Here is a 19,186-nt window from a genome sequence, read left to right as displayed (position 1 = left end):
CCGTCATCAAAAGAATCCTCCATTATTTCCAGCTGTTCTTTCAATTCCATTAGGCTCTCTTCCAGTCCCATCAAGGAAAGTGCTCCACTTCCCTGCCTGACACCTGAGACAAGTGTAATTCACCTTGCACCATCAAGGAGTCCCTGCTATTGGTCACCATTGGAAAAGACCCCAAACTGACATCTTCCTTTTCAACTGTCACCCTTCGCCACAGCAAAACATCTCTTACTCTTTCCCATCTCAGCCCCCATTAAAATGCCTTCTTTCCCTGTACCAGCCAGCAAAAAAAAAAAGCTTTCTTTGACTCTGGAACCAGAGAGCTGAGAAAACTAGCTTTGTAACTGTTTTGCCATCATGTACTTTAACAAACAGATACAACAGATTACCACTGCATCTGTTTTAAAAAGCATCAGTATTGACTGAAGGCTTTGAACGAGTTGATGTTACACATAACCAGACTTCCAAATGTGTTTTTCCTTTACCTTGGTTTCCAAAGCTACCTTGTTTCTTGGCCCTGGTAGTTACAGGTCCCCGATTTATCAAACCACAGAGCACCTGTCTGCAGGCGGGAAGATTGAAATGCCTGTTGTGTGGTAGGGGTAAAGTTCTTCAACAGGATTTGGAGGCAAGCAGAGCGATTAATTAATAAAAAGTTTAGCTTGGCATAATTAGCAACAGCAACAAAAGTGTTTAGCTGTGTTTCCTCTTTTTATCTTGAGGCAGTTCCTATAGACAAATGCTCAGGATTAATGAAGTTTAATAAGACCTGCAGCAGCTGGCTAGTTAGTCAGTGAGGAGGAAGCAGTAATGGTAAGAGAAGAAGGTTTTTATACTCTTGTTACTCGCTCAGGCCTAGGACGGTTTTCTTAAATTGTCAGTTGTATCCCCAACCTTAAAGTGGTCTCAGGGCAAATAAAAGGTTTAAAAAAAAAAAAAAAAAAAAAAAGGCAAAGAAGCCAAAGCATGAATGCTGGGCTTCCCGAGAGCTGGTTTGTCAGCCTAAGAGTAACCACAGTAGCAGCTCAATCCCAGCCGAGTCCCTGGAAAGCAACACCAAATTCTGTCCGCACCAAAGGATACTCATGTCCTGGGCAAGCTGGACAGTCACCATCTTGTTCTCACTGCAGCCCTTATGGAGAATTTTCAGTTCAGAGCATCCCCTCCTCCCCAATACTAAGAATATTAAAAGGGTTCTTACCAAGGTGGAAGACACTTAATGACTATGCCCAACTCCTTTGCTCTCCCCATCCTATATTTGTATTATCATTAAATTTGTTATGTGTTAATTAGCTCAATTTAGCCATTCCATAATGTATACAGAATTCAGAACAACATGTTGTACATGATATATATACAATTTTTATTTGTAAAATAAATATATTTAAAAAAATTTTTTGTATGTATATCTCATCTTGGCTCCCCCTCCAGGTCTGGTACTTTTTGAAATGTATAGTAGGATCCCTAATCTTTCAGAATTGACTGGTTTCTGGCAATAACGAGGGAGGGAATTTTTTCATTGTTAAAGAGTAAGAATCTGAATATACTAGGATTATAACCCTTCCCTCAGCACTAGCACAAAAATAAGCAGCTGATGGCAATACTATTGATCCTCCCAAATTACAAGGCCTGTGCTTCAGATTGTTTTCCTGATAACATGGACGAATCCGCTCTTTATGTATTCAAAGAACAAGCTATGCAGAGCCAGTGTGGGCATAAAAAATGAAAGATACCCAGCCAAAGTGGGCCAGAAGCCTCTAAATGTTGCTGGTTTGCTTAAAGTTTCTGACGCTTTTTAGTTCCATATATAGTTCGTTCTACTTTTAAACCTCTACCATTCAACATACCACCAAGAAACAAAATCTACTCCTTACGTAACAATATAGTTACCCCAGAGTAACCTTCAAATGGGGATTTACTTTAGAGCAAAACAGCTTTGCAGCCATCACTATCATGAAGATGATATTCCAGGGTTCCTTCTGACCACTTGGAATCTTGAATTTTTTCAGCTTGGCTTCCGTTCCCATGGGGGCCAAAGGCTGTCAGAACAAGCCTGGAAACCTCTCTCATATACTGCTTTACTGTAGATTAATATTCCCTGGTTTATCATTTATATAAAGAAGATCATACAGGTTTGTCCTAGCAACACTGGAGAGCATTTCTCATCAGCTGCTTTTACCCTGGGAAAAGAGAAAAAGAACACTCATTCAAGTTCAGCACAGAAATTTGGGTTTATAACCTGTTTCCAAAGTCAATACAGTTAATTGCTATAGGCTATTTACTTTTAAAGTTTTAGGATCTCTCTGTCACACTGTACTTTCTGGCAAGGCCTGACAAACGGTACAGTCACTTTGGTCTTAATGCATGGCTAAAACCAGTTCCTACATTCTCATCTATTCTCCTAAGACTTACATTACACCTAAACCCAAAGATCAGTAGTCAGGAATTACTGAGACTCAGAAAGGTACTTTCCAGAACTCTGTCTGGAACTCAAAAGCAGGGCCAAACAGCAATGCTGGACTCCCTTAATGCACCCCATTCTCAGCCACGCGCTTCAGCCAGGCGAGGATCTGGTCTGTCCACAGTTTTGGTATTTAAGAGAGCTGTAGTAAGCAAGCAGGAAAATCGCTTATTGTGCTACTTCTACTAGAAAGAAATGAAGCTTCCTTAGTTGGGTGCTATGGTATAAAGGTAAGTGTGAAAGATGGGGAGTTTAGGTGTTTTCAGAAGCTTTTGGCTTGTGGTATTACATGCCTTACCCAAATAATGGCCACACACTGGCTGTCATCTCTAAGGAGTCAATCTCAAAAATATGGTAGTTGATAACCTGGTACTATACTCTTTCTGTGACACTTTTACACCTGAGAGGTGTCACAGGTCGAATGGAATTTTTACAATTCATTCTGATCTGTGCTTGTCATAGCTCCTTCTACTTTTTTTTTTTTTTTTTTTTAAGTACATTGCATCTCAAAGTAAAGGCAAAGGAATTATATACAAAGGTACTTCAAAAAGTTCATGGAAATACAGAATTAAAAGATAATATGAATCTTTCCATGAACTGTTTGAAGTGCCCTTGTATAAATCTGTAAGAAGCTTTATTCTCAGAAGAAAACAAAATGGGATTATATAACATAATACATTCATACAAGATGGTATCTCTACAGGACCCTCAAAAAAAAAAAAAGTAGTGGGAAAAAGACACACAGCAATGACATGGCACCTTTCAGGGTAGCAATGTTAGGCCTTCCTAAGAAAGATATTAACATTTTTCCGGACAGAGAGGGCAAAGAAGAGAACAAACCCAGCATTCACTAACCCAACAATCCTATGATGAGTCTTGTGATTCCAGACTCTCGAGCAGCAGAACTATCATCACACACACAAAAATCATCAGGAGACACTTGCCTAGGCCAAATTAAATCATTTCTGAAACTAGGCAGGGTATAAACAATAAATATAAATAAGGGACAGCAAGCAAAACCAAGTTAGTGATTTCAGGGTGTAAGCACAACTAAGCGTGAACTGGTGACCCTCTTAAAAGCTGTTTTTATATCTGCTATGAGGAAACTCAAAAGGTGGCCTGAAAACAAAAATGCAAATAGCAGCTGGAAATCTTTACTTATACTTGGCAGCAGCAGCTAAACCAGAATTAAGGATTATCTACTTTATTCACACATGGACATCATAGAACAAAAGGCCACTTAGCCTAAATATACCAAAAACACTCAAGCAGCTGAAAATGTTTAAAGTCAAGAAAAATCAGCAAACTCCAAGAATCTGAACTTAAAAATGTGGGGTTTTGGCCCAATTCCATGTTCTTAGGTAATGCTGTCACCTTTGAAAATTGCTCCAGAGTTAACCTTCTGTTTAGCCACTGCCTTGGAACTGAAGTACTTTTAAAGTACTGTACTTTTAACTCCAAAATTCTACTTCAATTTGTTCTTCATTCCAGGTTCTTGCAGGTACTTTACAAATAATTTTGTATACTGGTAAAACACAGACCAAAAGCATCTGTACTGTCAGCTGAGTCCCTTTTACTCTGCCAGAATCACCAAAGCAAACTACCATCAAAGAAAAGGAAATAAAGTTATCCAAGATTATGCAAGGCTTGAATTTTATATTGCATTTACCATGCTGCCCTTTGCTACTACCACCAATTAAGAGTGAGAGTCTCAACAAATCCTTTATGGCTGGAAAAGGATCAGGAATTCCCACCTCCCAGCGATTGCTTTCACCAAATCAAGGTTGTCCAGGTTGAACGAAATGCGAATCTGAGATCCACAACAGCACACGTGAGAAGTGCTCTTGCAAGGCAGCACAGCACAATGGTTAAGAATTAAGAGTACTGCTCTCGAGTCCTCCTTTCCAAGATGACAAAGAAAAGAAAGAACAACGGTCATGCCAAAAAGGGCCACGGCCATGTGCAGCCTATTCACTGCACGAACTGCGCTGGATGTGTGCCCAAGGACAAGGCCATTAAGAAGTTCATCATTCGAAACATAGTAGAGGCTGCAGACCTCAGGGACATTTCCGAAGCAAGTGACTTCGATGCCTATGTGCTTCCCAAGCTGTATGTGAAGCTACATTACTGTGTGAATTGTGCCATTCACAGCAAGGTTGTCAGGAATCGATCTCGTGAAGCCCGGAAGGACTGAAAACCCCCACCATGATTTAGACCTGCAGGTGCTGCCCCACGACCTCCACCAAAGCCCATGTAAGGAGGTGAATTCACAAGGACTGAAGAAAAACTATTCTTTGGAAAAAAATAAAATGGAAATTATACTAAAAAATAAAAAAATTCAGAGTAGTGAATCAGACTGCCTGGGATGGAATCACAGCTCTACTTACTAGTCAAATGTCTTTGGGCAAAGTGTCCTATGTGCCTCTCTTTCCTCATCCTCAAAATGGAGATAATACTTATCTCACAAGGATATTGTGAGAAACATAGAGAAAAATGGATACTGCAAAGTACCTACAAGAGCAGTGCTTCCTCAGGGTGAGTATCAAGTTGTAGCTGCTATTACTATTACCACCATCACCACCAATACTGGGCTTGAATTTAGGTAGGGACCTACTCCCCTCTCTTTGCATGAGGATATAACTTTTCTTTTGCTTTCCCTCGCTTTGGTAGCCCATTAGTTTTCCGACAGGACCGACTGTGTGAGCCCAGAGAACCAGAGCCAAAAATGCTTACAGTTTTTTAGCAGTGGGCATCTACCCAGCAGAGCCCTGGAGAAGCATTCAGTGAAATGAAAGTGACCTCGGTGTTTGGCTATGCATTTATTTGCAGAGGCCTTCATATCTGTATCAGACAATCTTTCACCCTTTCCAGCAGGTGAGAGACCTGAGATGCAATTACTTGTCCAAGACCATTTCACCAACACTAGCTGCTAATCAGCACCTGATTCATTCCCTGGACCTGTGCCAAGATTACCTGGATGTTGACTAGCAAAAAGGATGCAAAAATCCCAACTAATAATAATAAGCATTAATAATTGAAATGGGGGGGCTGGTCAGTTAGCTCAGTTGGTTAGAGTGCAGTGTTATAACATCAAAGTCAAGGATTCAGATCCCTGTACCAGCCAGCCATCCAAAAAAAAAGAAATAGAAGGAAAAAATATATTTCTCATTTCAAGTGGACATCTAGCCATTCCCCCAATATTTCCACAGTTTTGTGACTCCCTCTGGTCATATTTTACCCCACCCCCAAGCACCCATCATCTCATAACCTAATCCTGGTCGTCATGCTTAAAGTTGCAGCTCAAATGTCAGCTTCTCCAAAATGCCCCTCTCATATTCCACAACCAAGAAATGTTACTTGCATGTCTTAGAACACTTGCCACTCCTACCTAGTATTCCCTTTTAGAATGTAGTCTGAGATCATGGCTGTCCCTTACATACCCGTGTTTCCAGCGTGCTCAGAGCTGTAACCTCCTCACCATGATACCCACGTGCTTGCTGAATGTTGACTGAATGGGCAGACAGATCTGATGACTCCTTCAGAGATCTTAGAGCTACAAATGTGTTCTAAAACGTTATCCTGCCTTTGTCCATAGATTTAGCAGGAAGTACACACCACTCTATTCCAACAGCCAGTCTGTGACATTGCAACTAGAACACATTATAAACAACTCGTTTCCAGGCTTTGTCAGTTGAGTTTGAGGACAGGAACTAAAAAGCACTACTTCTTCACCAAAGTACAGAGTAGAGAAACTGAAGGAACAACTACAGCCAAGAGCTACCTTCCTGGGCCTCACCTGCTGTCACTGTTCTAGCTTTAGTCATTAACTGAGCCAAGGCAGCAACAAAAAGGAGAGGCAGATCAGGGTGACAACAGGAATAAAACAGAGACCATCACCATCACCCACCTTTCCCTCTAACTCTGCTGCCATGACCTACACTATACCAAGTTCTGGGCACTGCCCTAAGCACTAACCCAAACACATTTCTTTCATGCTACAGGTTAATTCCTGTCTCAGTCAAGAGAAAGGAAGACAGAAAAGGTTCTCATGACTGCCTAAGCAGAGGCACGTTGGGACCCAGCTTTCCAAATGTGTGTACATACTTTTTCCCTCTCCTTTTGGTTTAGAGGTTTGTGGACAGATTCAAATGAAGCCAAGCTGTCATGCAGTCTGGCTGCCACTGAGTCACCACTTCATTACATCACAACAGATGTTTGGCTGCAGGTATTTCATCCAGCATCTCAAAACGCAGAGCTCTCACAGTCACTAGCAGTGGTCTACATCCATGTCTCTATGTTCAAAAGGATCCTGACACACCAATGTACAGTATCAGCTGAGTTTAAGCTATGGTTCAAATTACATCCCCCCAAATACCCTAAACTGCATTTATCAAACACTGTATCCACACGTGGGTGGATGTCAGTTCTGCCCTTCAAGATATGCAGATGAGTTACTCATCCCTCCCATGTTATGCTCTTGCAATATCAATGATAAGCAAATTAGCAGACTGCATCATTTTTAATGAAGGACTTACTCATCAATCGCAAGAGCTTTATCAAAAACTGTTATCTGAGAAACCTGATTGGTAAGCCTTCCATTTTTCAGCTGTGTATTCCAATTTGTTGCTAGGTTAAGGGCAACACTTTTAAATACCTGTGAATCTGGCTGAATCCCTAATAAGAATATCAAACACACAATGCTCTTGGTTTAAAACAAAAACTAATGTTGTTACAATCTACCCATGTGCTGATATACTCCCACACTATGCCTTGCTATGTTCCGCCACCTATTTAGGAATGTTGGAAACGTCCTCCTCATGCTGCAGAAGCTCACAGTCACCCACTTTGTCGCTTGCTGGCTAAATGATGCTGCCACCTCATTTCACCTTTCTGATCCTCAGGTTCCTCAATCCACAGTGCAGATATATGACCTACCTCACAAGGTTACTGAAAGGATAAATAATATGGTGTGAAGGTACCTGGTCCGTACCTGGCTCATGCTGGAAAACCCTCAGAAACTTTTTTTTAAAGTCATGTTCTATACAGGAGAAAGAAGTCCGTGGTTTAACTTTTACATCACAGGCACCCGTAGACTCATGAGCAATGTGATGGAATGGATATGACCTCTGAATCCAAACCAGACTGCACTAAAGGAGCCCTCACAGAATCACTGGTTTACCACATGGCCAACACAGGCAGGACCAGGACCCATCCTTAACACAGGGCAGGCACAGAGCGACAACTTATCAGCAACTGATGGGCTTTCTGACCCTGGGCGAGAAGAGCTGACCTCAGAGACAGGAGGAAGGGAAACCACATCATAAATATTACCACTCAGAAGGGAGGACGCTTTCTGAGCTGGGGAAGGTGCTTCAAAGCAGACTCAAGAAACTGTGCAGGCTGCTGCTAGGAGACTTGGTTCAATGCTCTCTCCACACCCAGCCACACCCAAATCCTCCCAATAAGATAACTATCTCTGGAGAGGCAGTGTGGAGTAATGGTTTAATGCTAGGGCTTTGTGAGCAGCCAGCCAGCTCCACCACTAAATAGCTGTATGACACTGAGCAAGTTACTTCATCTCTCCAAGTCTTGTTTTCCTCATCTGTAAACAGAGAGAACATCAGTCCCTATCTCTAGCATTCTTCTGGGCATAAAACGAGATAATAAGTAGCAGAGTCTGGTACACAAGGGTCTAATAAATGCTGGCCATTGTTACTAGAAAGATGTCTGTTTCCTTCATCGTCCAGATCAGTTGAGTGCACCTGAGAACAAAGACAGCCTCACATTTGTTTCCCCCATACAGATTTTAGATTTGATTGTGAGTTTTTATTTTTCATAGGGGGTTCACACACATTATTGTAATTGGTTCTCACACCAACACCAGAGGAATAGGGAGGGCAGGTGTCTTCCATTTTGCAAGTGTCACTTCCTCATGTTCACCCATTCAAATCCTACTACAAAAACTTTATCTATGCTGTCTTTTGACTTGTTTGTGAGCTTCTTGAGGGCAGGGATAGAAACCTACCCCTGTAACTCCAGTGCCTAGCAAAGAGCTCCAGACAGAGGCCCTCCATAAGGTACAATACTAAACACGGGTTGTGTCATGCCAAGAATCAAAATTATTCTAATGACCAGGTCTCCTAGTCCAACAGGAGTTTTGTTTTTAACGCAGGGAACCTAAGCAAATGAATTACACTGTTCCCCTTCCCCCAGTGGGAATTCACAAAGAAGATACCAAATCGACTTGCTTAATCACTTTTCTATTCCAGAAACATTGAGCAGAAGAGCAGCTCCTTATCAAACGAAGAGAAAGTAAGGATCGGTGACATAATTCATGTTTGCAGACAGCTATGAGCTCAAAGGAAAATGAGGAAAGAAAGGTCATTTTTGGAATCACTTGATGACGATGATGGCTGAGATGAGAATCTGCTGGGAGGGAGGCCGCCTTCCCATCTGACTCCCAGCACACCTGGTGGCCAACACCAACAAAGGCAGCCAGGTTCTAGAGCCCCTTTCCACTCATATTTCACCTGGGGCTTAAGCACAGCAGGTCACTGCTCTAGTGCCCCTCCCGCAACTCAACCCCCTCCCTTCCTAAAAAGAGCATGCTACCCTGATAAAGACTGTAGTATGTGGTTCTCTGGCCAAGATCTCCCAATCAAGCTGGCTACAGTCAAGCCTACTGCTGAATAGGTTTGATTTTTAAAAGATGCTTCCTTGTGTTTCAAGTGAAAAAATAACCTCCCATTTTCAAACTGAAATCATATATATTTGCAGAGGAAAAACAGATTTTTTTAAAAAAGGGGTGGGGACTGGGAGGAACCAAGGGCTGGGAAGTAATTCTTGGGCCAAAATTAGTTTTCTCTCAGATATTTCTTCAGTTTAAAAGGCCAAGTTTGCACATTAATATATTATTTGAGTTTCTGAGGCCCTGCCTCTATTTGCTCAGAGTGTGATTTAACTGCCTGGCTTCCAGAAAAGCATTACTCATGCTGTATCTCTGTGAGCAAAGGCATACTCGCAGTTAGAAAAGTTGCACTTGTTTTATGGTAATACAATATAAAAATCTGAATGGCTACCACACCTAGAAGAATGGATTTCAGCTTCATGGGGTACATTTTTAACATATTTTGCTTGTAAAACTAGATTACATTACTGTAGCCCTTAAACTTTCTCCTGGTCCAACCACTCTTGCCTCATCCCACTCAAAAAAAAAGGAAAAAAAAATCTGATGTTTAATGTCTAGGGAATTGTTTTTATCTCTCCAACATAGAAACTGTGGGCTTCCCTCTCTCCTTTCCTCCCCACCAAAGTTAAGTAAGTGCCTCAGCACCCTGCAGAGTCCTGGTGAGGAAATCCCTAGGCAGGAGGTCCCTAAATCAGAACTCTAAGGCACAGAGGGGTTAGGGGGTAGCAGGCTGTCACTTAAGGCCATATTAAAGTTCATTTTATCAAAAAAGGAGATGTGCCCAACCTTCCTGAGATTATAGTTTAACCACATCATAGAAACGAAATTATCGTGAGTGATACATGTTCAGTGAAAGAATGTAAGTGGCTCTTTTCTCTTTTCTCAGGGGAGAAGAGACATCAGGGAGGAAGACCAGCTAACCCACTTTAAATTAACTACACATGTATTACCACTTAGTTTATTCACTCATTCATCCATTTATGAAACATTTATTTACGTGCCAAGCACTTAGTGGAAGGAATACAGATATGAACACACAGAGAGACTCTGTCCTCCTGGGAGTTCACAAATATTTACAGAGTGTCAGGTAGAAGGTACCTTCATGTATAATTAGGGTGACCTACCTCCCAGTGTACCTGAGACTGAGGGAGATTCCCTAGACGTGGGGTGTTTGGTGCTAAAATCCAAAAACTCCATAGCAAATCAGGATGAGTGGATCACCCTATTAATACAATTACAATATACCTAATTTAATCTTCACAACCACCCCAAGGGCCACTTATTCTTCCCCCATGAAGAAAATGAGGCTTGGTGAAGTCTCCGGGGGAGCCAGGATTTGAATGCTGGCTTATGTGAATCCACGGCCCATGTGCTTTCCACCACCCCACCCCTCTTTCCGAAATGAGAGATAAAGCCCTTTGACAGCCTCCTCACCACACCACCACCACCAGGTTCTGAATCACTTTCCTTCCACTGCTCCCCTGGCCACCCCCACCCACTCTCCACCACAGACTGTGTAGCTGGGATTTCATCTGCTTGGCAGTGGTTTGTAGATAATGCATAATCTCCCTCTACCACTGCAAGACTGAATTTTACAGCAAGTCACTTAAACCTCTATAGGAATAAATGTCTCTCTCAATAGAAATCAGGGCACCGTTTTCAAGCACCAGAAACACACCTTGCAGTATACTTGTATTCACATTTCAAATACTATACACTCAAGGTAGCAATTTACAGAATCTCACTGGCATTTAACAGTTCAACAGACCAGACAGACTTTCAAAGACACTGTACACTTTAAAACTAAGCTTCTAAATGAATGAATGAATGAATGAATGAATGAATGAATGGATGGATGGATGGATGGATGGATGGATGAATAAATAAATAAATAAATAAATAAAGCAGACGTTGAAAGTTTTTCTTACTTACAAAAGAAACCTAATTCAAAATGCCAAGGCTACATTCCAAGAGAGTGTTCAGTCTTTTAATATGAGGGTTCTTTGAAAAGTTCATGGAATAATTCATATTATCTTTTAATTTAATTTTTCCACAAACTTTCTGAAGTACCCTCATATCTTGGTTGTAACTACCATTTGCATGTCAACGCTGCCAAAATAATGTCTATGGTTTATATAAGAATTTCAGGCAAAACACACACACACACCTGCAACCGCTGTGTGCTTAAAATGATAGCTCTCATTCCAAAATTCCATCGCAATTGCACTCTTGGGGAGGAGGGAATTCACCCAAATAATGACACAGCCTATGTAATTTCCTTGCCACCAGAGAAGAACAGAGCCTCCAGACTTTTTATCTATGTTTTGATCACATTTTTCATGAATAAAGCGTGCCTCAGTGATCTTCAAATTAACTTTCCACTTGCATCATTTCAGCATTAAAAAGGAATTTTAAGGCCAGATCTTTCACAAGGCCTTTGTGAAACCAAAAATAGGCCAGCCTGTGTCTCCATGCTATTGTGATTACTGTATTTGCTACTTAAAGGTCTTGTGCCTCTTGAAAATGGGTTGGGGGAGAGAGAGAAAGGCCTTTCAAAAGCAAATACAGTAGAGGCATTCAACATATCCATGGAAGGCAGTGAACATTAGTTTGGCTACAGTAGTGACAAAGTGCTGGGTGCTCTGGCTTCAGCAGCAGCTGCTCCAGATGCTTTTTATGAACTTGGGAAAGGCACTACCACTGTGACCTTCAACCCACATCAAAAGTCACCAGGCCCAAGTGACTGCCTTCAGCCTTGTGTTCTTTCTAAAGGAGAAAGAGGGTGTTTCAGTTGAGTGCATTTTCAGGCAAGCTAAAAACTCTTCTAACCCACTGAAGGAAACCACACCCAGAACAGGTTTCAGGGGTGGGGGGTGGGGGTTGAGGCTCTCCACTCAAGTTCAAAAGTCTCACCCCTGCTGGGCCCTGCTTTGCCATTTAACCAGGACCTAGAATAATAATGGCTGCTGTGGACTGATTACTGAGCCCTTACTACGTACCAGGGACTGTGTCAAACCCAGTTTCCATAGAGAATCTCCCCTAATTCTTAGAACTATTTCATCACAGACTTTATATTCCATAGATGAGAAAACAGGTTCAGACTGGTAAATAAACTGCCTGATTTGGAAAGCAATTTGGCAATGTTTGGCAAAAGGCATAAAAATAACCACATATGAAAAGCTTGAGATACAATGTTAAGTAAAAAATGAAAACAAGAAGCCAAGACAAAACTGAATCTATATGATTATAATAGTCTCAAACTGTACGTGTGTGCATATGCACTACTGGAAACAAAATTTGCTGGAATTGCAGGATCTCACATTAATTATTCCTTCATTTTTTTCTCTTGAGGGTGTCATAACACTCCTGTGAAATAAACAAATATAAATATTTTTTGGAGTAATGCAAAGGAACAGCTAGAAATTTATCTCTGTCCACTAATGACCTTCAACCTTGCTTTTGAAAGAACATCACCCAAGTCACCTCCTGACTACTCCTGCTTTCACGGCATGAGTCCCTTCCATCAGGAAGACTGGAGTGGTTGGTCCCAGGCAAGAACAGAAGTCACTTATCTCCCCCACCCCTTTTCTTTCTTCTGCTAAGGAGCAAAAACTTCCAGCCAATAAGTTTCAGCAGGTGCCTTTTCTCCCCTACCTAATCAATAACAAGTAATTTTAAAGCTGCATTTGCAGATTTGGAGGAAATAAGTACCTATCAAGTAACAGATGTTTAATGTACTTCAAATCCACTTTTAACACCAAAACCTGAAGGCACTGTTAGATAAGTAAGTTTGATATGTATGAAACTGGACTGAAGTCTAACCAACTGCAAGAACAGCAACATTCATTTAATATAGGATCACTCTACTAAGACAAAGCATGGGATAAGGGAATTATTTTTGCTTTAGTTTTTAAAATATAGTTTTAAAGTATTTAAAAGGTTTAAGTCATAAAGCAGGTATGAACTAATAAGGCTCCACTTCCCAGAACATCATCGTGCTGAAATTCTGGAAGAATTTAGAGAAACTGGCCCAGAGTATTTCCATAATTCTCCATTAATACCAAATGGGTTAATGAAAAGAAACTGTGTTTTTTTAACCTCAAAACTTTCTAGAATTGCAGGATTAGCAAGTAGGAAAATCCCAGCCAAATTCTACAAAGACTTATTACAAAGCTAAGAATTAGCCAACCATGTTTTAAAAAACCCTGTGATCTCTTAGAGTAAAACTAAACTTTCTTTAATTAACTATTAGGTTCGGATATTCAAGATTATTTTTATAGTTAGTTAAAATGATCCAATTTATTAAAAGAAAAAAAAACCTTCTACATTTAATGGGGACTATATAGAAAACAGATAAGTTTTAAACCTCAAGAAGGTCATAACCTTTCCGAGACTATTTCCTTTTCTGTTCATAGGGGTAGGAGAGCAGGTAGAGATGATTTCCAAAGCAGTGCTTCTTAAACTTGAACATGCATACACAAACCACTCGGAGATCTTGTTAAAATGGAGTTCTGACTCAGTAGGTTTGGGCTGAGCCTGCAACCACACTGAATAACAAGGTTCTAAGTAACCTGGTAGTTCAAAATTCAAGGAGGCTATATTGTTTTTAAGTTTCTCACCCCAGCAAATGCAGTACTGGTCTCCTGCCTCCTTCTTGGCCACCAAAACAATCATCATACTCAGAAGTCAGAATACCCTTTAAAAAAAAAAAAAAGCCAAGACAAGTCCCTCTCCTATGCAAAATCCTTCAGTAGCTTCCCACTGCCTGACTTACCTCCAAACTCCCTAACCTGACTTAAAGGGCCCTGCATCTTCTGGCCTTTGTTCATTATCCTTCTAGAACTCCTCCTACCACCCTTCCTCACTCTGTGCTCTAAGCTCCAGCCACCCTGAACCTGCGTGAACTCCCCTTACCTGGATCCCTCACCTCTTGCCTGGGACAAGTTTATTTCTCCACTTGCTTCTAGTCATCAGTCAGCTCAGCCAGCATTTTTGCTGAAACACGCTTACCCATACACCTAACCAGAGGACAGCTGCTTATGGAAAAGCAGGTTATCAATAAATATTTGTTAATAATAAATAAGCTATCATAACTGAAAACTTAAAGCTCTGTCACTACCCACATCATTTTCCAGAAGAGAGGATTAAAAGAAAAAACCCTTAAGTCCATATGTGAATTGCTATACCATAGTTACTAATAACAATACTAGAATTCTGAGTTCATCTATATATAGAAATTTTCTTTAAAAGAAAATATTGTAATCATTAAAACAATAGCCATACTTTACATTTTTAATACTTTTCAAGGAAACTTCATATCGATTATGGCATTTGCTGTTCAACACAATACTGTAAAGTAGATCTGGCAGTTATTCAGATAAGGAAAGCAGCCCAGATCTTAAAACATCCAGGACAGGGTTGTGGCCAGGTGCTTTCTGCCTCTCTTCCAAATGTCAAGTTGCTGGGATTTTCGTTTTTAATGTTAAACCCAACAGATTCTTTATTAAGAATATAAATGAAGCTAAACATGATGCCTTACTGAATTATCCTCAGAGCATACACACTCTTATCATCTTTATCTCTGATTTTTTTCCTAAACTTACATCTCTTTCTATAGTGGCCCTCATACCAACTCAGTGGGGGAACTGCGGCAGGTAACTGACTCCACTTGGCACATGAAATGACTAAGGCTTACAGACGTGAAATGGCTTCTCTAATTTAGCAGGATCAAGCCCACTTCTGGCTAGCTAAATGCCTTTTCTACTATTACAAAATTGTGTTCTAAAACATACTTTTCGCTAACTCTTCAATAAGAAATCAGATATAGTACCTGCTCCTGTTTGGGAGCAACTCAAGGAGTCTGCTCCTCCATGCTCCCCACCTCCCCAAAATTTTTTTGCAAAGATTGAATAAATGGTCCAATAATGCACTGTTTCTTAAACTTTAGTGTGCATTGGAACCACATGGCAGGCTAGTTAAAAACACTTACTGCTAGGCCCCACCCCCAGCCCCACCCCCAGAGTTTCTGACTCAGTAGGTAAAAAGTAGGGCCTGAGAATTTACATTTCCAGTAAATTCCTAGGTCATGCTGATGCTGCTGACCTGGGAACCTCATTTTGAGATCCTCAATTTTAGAACCACTGAAGTAAGGTAGTCCATAACATTGACTTCATTTATTTGCTCTTAACAAATATTAAGTGCTTTCTATGTGTAAGACAGGTTAGGCTAGACTTCAGTCTTTAAGTTTCCAGATTTTATGAATTGTGGGGAAAACAGAGGCAAATACTGGAACTGTAACAAAAAGCAGTGTGTGAAAAATCACAGGAGAATGACCAAGTGCTAAAACTTTAAATCTTAAAGGCAGGGAACCCAAACTTGGATTCTGACCTCCCCTCCCTCTTGGAATGCTTAGAATAAGTGGCATCTGAACTGAACCTCAAAAGAATGATCCTGACACATGAAATGATTCCCAGCAGAAAAAACCAAGGGCAGGAAATTGCAGGACAGGTTTAGGGAATCATGAGTTCCATGGAGTGGAGGAGCTGGGAAGGCCAGCTGGAGTCAAATCCCAATGAAGTCAAATCCCAGAAGATTTTTGCACGCAGGAGAGTTCTTATCAAGGCTGTGGAAGTGGCGGTGGGGGGTGTACTTTAGGATGCCACCGAAAGAGATTAAAACAGAGAAAGCAGCAATGGGACTATGAACAGACCCATTTCCAGGCACAAGGAGTGAGAAGATGTGGAACAGCCAGCCAAAAAGCTTTTTCAGCAGCCAGGAAGTTTATAATCCCTTCACTCCCCTGAGAAAAGTGATATCTTTTCCTCAAAAGGAGTTACCTATCGCCCTCTTCTACATAACCGGCCTCCAAGAGTCTTTTTAACAGTCTTCCCAAACACTGGATTTAAGTTGGAACAAATGGTGTTGCACTGACTGTTGGTGTTCTTAGCCGACCAAAAACTGAGAGCAGCCCTTGTCCAGACATCTGAGCAGCTCTGTGAACACATTAATTTTCCATGCCAGCAGAATGTATTCATGGTATCTGGGTGACAGTGGTGTGGCCCACACCTAACACACACTATGTAGTACTATGGGAGGAGCAATCAAATTTGGAATCAGAAAATCTGGATTCTGGAGAGCTAGCTTGATACTGGTTGATGTTAATCCAATTATCTGCTTATCTATAAAAAAATAAAAGAATATCTACCCTACAGGATTAGTAACAAGAAAATGCACATTTATTTAAACACTAGATCCCTTGCTGGGTACTTTGAATAATCTCATTTAGCTAATTAATCAATATGATATATATTAAAATTAAGTGCTATACACATTAATATTACTACATCATCCGAAATCATCTAATTCACAAATCTCTTAGGAACCTCTATATTTTGAGCTGAAACTGATAAATTGGTGAAAAAAAGGTTCGTTTTTTTTTAAATGGTTTTTTTTTTTTTTTTTTTTTTTGGTGACTTATCCCACAAAGTTGTCTGGGCTTATAAAAACTATGAGGGTACTTCAAAAAGTTCACAGAAAGATTCGTATTATCTATTTTTCCATGAAGAAGTATCCTAGTACTAGCAGGTAACCAGACCAAAAAGCCAATCTTTCATGCTTTCATTAAACCCAAAAATATTCTTATATGAATCTTGCCTCCTACTCCCCCTACAAAAAAACCATTTGTCATAAATCCTATTTACTGTCACAATGGAAAATATTTGAAGGCTATTACTTTGAATTTAAGAACAGCAAATTTTCTTCATGACAAGCAGGTGTAAACCCAGAATTCTCCCTTCTCTAAGGTTAAAGAAATTTAAGAAATTAAACAAAACAAAATTTATGTAGCATAACAAACTGGAAATTTACTAGAAACTTAAGAAAAAAATTTCTTCATGATCCATGAGTATAAAGTCAGCACTCAGCACTATTCTTTCCCTAAGGGTTAAGAAATTAAGGCAACTCTCAACATGTAATAAACTTGGGAGCAATGCTCCCTGTCCTAAAATTCTTCATTCTCCCTCTATGTCCCAAGAAAGACAAAGCACTCCATAACTCTTCCTGATGCAAATTAATTGAGCCAGAACAGCTACAGAAAGCACCTTCTCCAGAAATAACAAGTGCTGAATGTCAGGGTCAGAATGCAAAGAAAGCAGAAAAAAGTTTTCAACCTCACTGCCAGAGCCAACAGAATCAGTACTCTGGGGTCAGGTGGGCAGGAAAGGGAACCAGGTTAGGGTGGGCATTTCACAATATTAATATTAAAATAGAAAGAATACTAATATCTAGAAGTCTGGGAGGAGAAAGTTCTTACAGAACAACAATGTGCAGCCTAGCTCAACAAGACTGTGACCCTGGACAAGTTATTTGCCTCTTCCTATCTTCTCATCTCTAAAACCTCACAGGTGTGTTATGAAGATTAGGTAAGATACCATATATAAAGCTCCTACTAAAGTGTCTGGTACATGGTAAGCACTCACTGGAATTTCTTTTCTCAACAACCCTGACAGAGGAGACATTGAGAAGCTTTATGGAATAAATGAAATGTAAGCATAGTTTTTAAAAACTGTAAGAAGGATTTCTATAGGTGAAATGGAAGGGTAGGGCATTTGAGGCAGAGGGTAGAAGATGAAACCCAGGACGGACTGGGCTTTGAAGAGCTCCAGGCCTGCCTGCCTGCCTGCAAGGTTTGACTGGAATGTAAGAACTGGAACAGAAAGTATGTGGGGTGGGGCCATTTTGGGGAGAATCTCTGAATGCCAAGCTAAAGAGTCTGGAATTTCATTTACACAACAGGAACAAGCAATGGTTCTGAGTGGGAGAGGGGCATGATGAGTATTCTCCTATAAGGAGTTAAGCTGGCTGAACTGAAGAGTAGTAACCCGTTACTACTAACATTTTTCTAAACATGTGAGGTTGAATTTTGTTGTGTTTCAGCATTCCAATCTTATTTAAAAAACAAAACAGAATAACTAATCCAACTTTATAAGATACATGAACTGATTCTGATGAAGATGTTAACTTAATTTTACAGGTGAAAAATTTAAGAAAGAGAAAGAGAGGGTGTGTGTGTGTGTGTTGGTGGTTAATGCTGAAGCCATCAGGGACTGAAGGCCCTGTCTTGTCTTATGCAAGTAGCCTTACTGTGATAAAGACATCACTCTATATCTCAGTCCCTTATGTCAATGAGGTTTTGTTTTTATCACTTATTTACTGACCCATAAATCTCTATTAGACCAGACTCCTTTTAATATCATACCTCCCCCTTAGCTAGACCATAAAATCTCATTCTATGTCCCCTTGTGAAATTTTTACAATCCAGTGCGAAAAATATTTGAAACCAGCAAAAATGCAGAAATTACTCCCACGAAAACACAGTACTCTCAGGCATAGATGCTAAATGAATAAATTCACATATGAGGTATTAAAATACCAATACAAATTCAGAAAAGCATTTTGCCAATATTGGGTGATAAGGGCTAGGAAAGACTATACACAGAAGAATAAAAAAAGGCAGGTACAAAACTAAATCAGGGAATAGAAACTATATGTTGTCAAAAATACATGATGACTGGAAGAACTAGAAATACTAAACAAAATATCAAACCAGGGGTTGGGGAAAGATTTTATCAAAATTCTCCTAAGGTTGTTTAAAATGCAATCGTTCTGTTTGTTACTAAGGACACTGCCAAATGTTTGTAATTCTCCTGGGATCAACCATACTTGACAGTTAATTCACCCTTCCTCGGTTCTTCTACATGGGTGGTTTTCTGTTACAGAAATACCAACACTAAAACTTGTGCAACTGCTAAACCACATATTTAGAAATAAGAAAGTTATCTGAAGCTAAATTAGGAGACAAAGGTCCTAAAATTGTTTAAAAACCACCACACAAAATGTGAAGCTCACCCCTTCTGAAGAAATCTCCTTGAGAAATTTACATGAGATAAAATATCAGGGGTACATGGTGATTTTCTTTTAAATTTTACGTTGTCCAGAGAGGACAGAAGACATTTCCTGTGTGTAAGCTCCACCCTTTAGAG

General features: G+C 40.2%; 2 protein-coding genes across 5 annotated transcripts in view; one reads left to right on the top strand and one right to left on the bottom strand.

The window, feature by feature from the left end:
* Positions 1-19,186, bottom strand: part of SPTBN1 (spectrin beta, non-erythrocytic 1) — a 182,886-nt gene that overhangs the window by 77,986 nt on the left and 85,714 nt on the right. The window lies entirely within an intron of this gene.
* LOC134363312 (small ribosomal subunit protein eS26-like) lies at positions 4,368-4,714 on the top strand. Its single transcript, XM_063078900.1, has one exon. The coding sequence runs from the start codon at positions 4,368-4,370 to the stop codon at positions 4,650-4,652; it is 285 nt and encodes a 94-aa protein (XP_062934970.1). The 3' UTR covers positions 4,653-4,714.

The sequence above is a fragment of the Cynocephalus volans genome, chromosome 14, assembly GCF_027409185.1.
Source record: "Cynocephalus volans isolate mCynVol1 chromosome 14, mCynVol1.pri, whole genome shotgun sequence".
In the NCBI taxonomy this organism is placed as follows: Eukaryota; Metazoa; Chordata; class Mammalia; order Dermoptera; family Cynocephalidae; genus Cynocephalus; species Cynocephalus volans.
The sequence above is the reverse complement of the archived record's forward strand: the minus strand, read 5'-3'. Positions and strand labels throughout refer to the sequence as shown.

Bases quoted from the DNA above. Each gene is read 5' to 3' on its own strand.
- LOC134363312 (XM_063078900.1), top strand. From the start codon at position 4,368: ATGACAAAGAAAAGAAAGAACAACGGTCATGCCAAAAAGGGCCACGGC.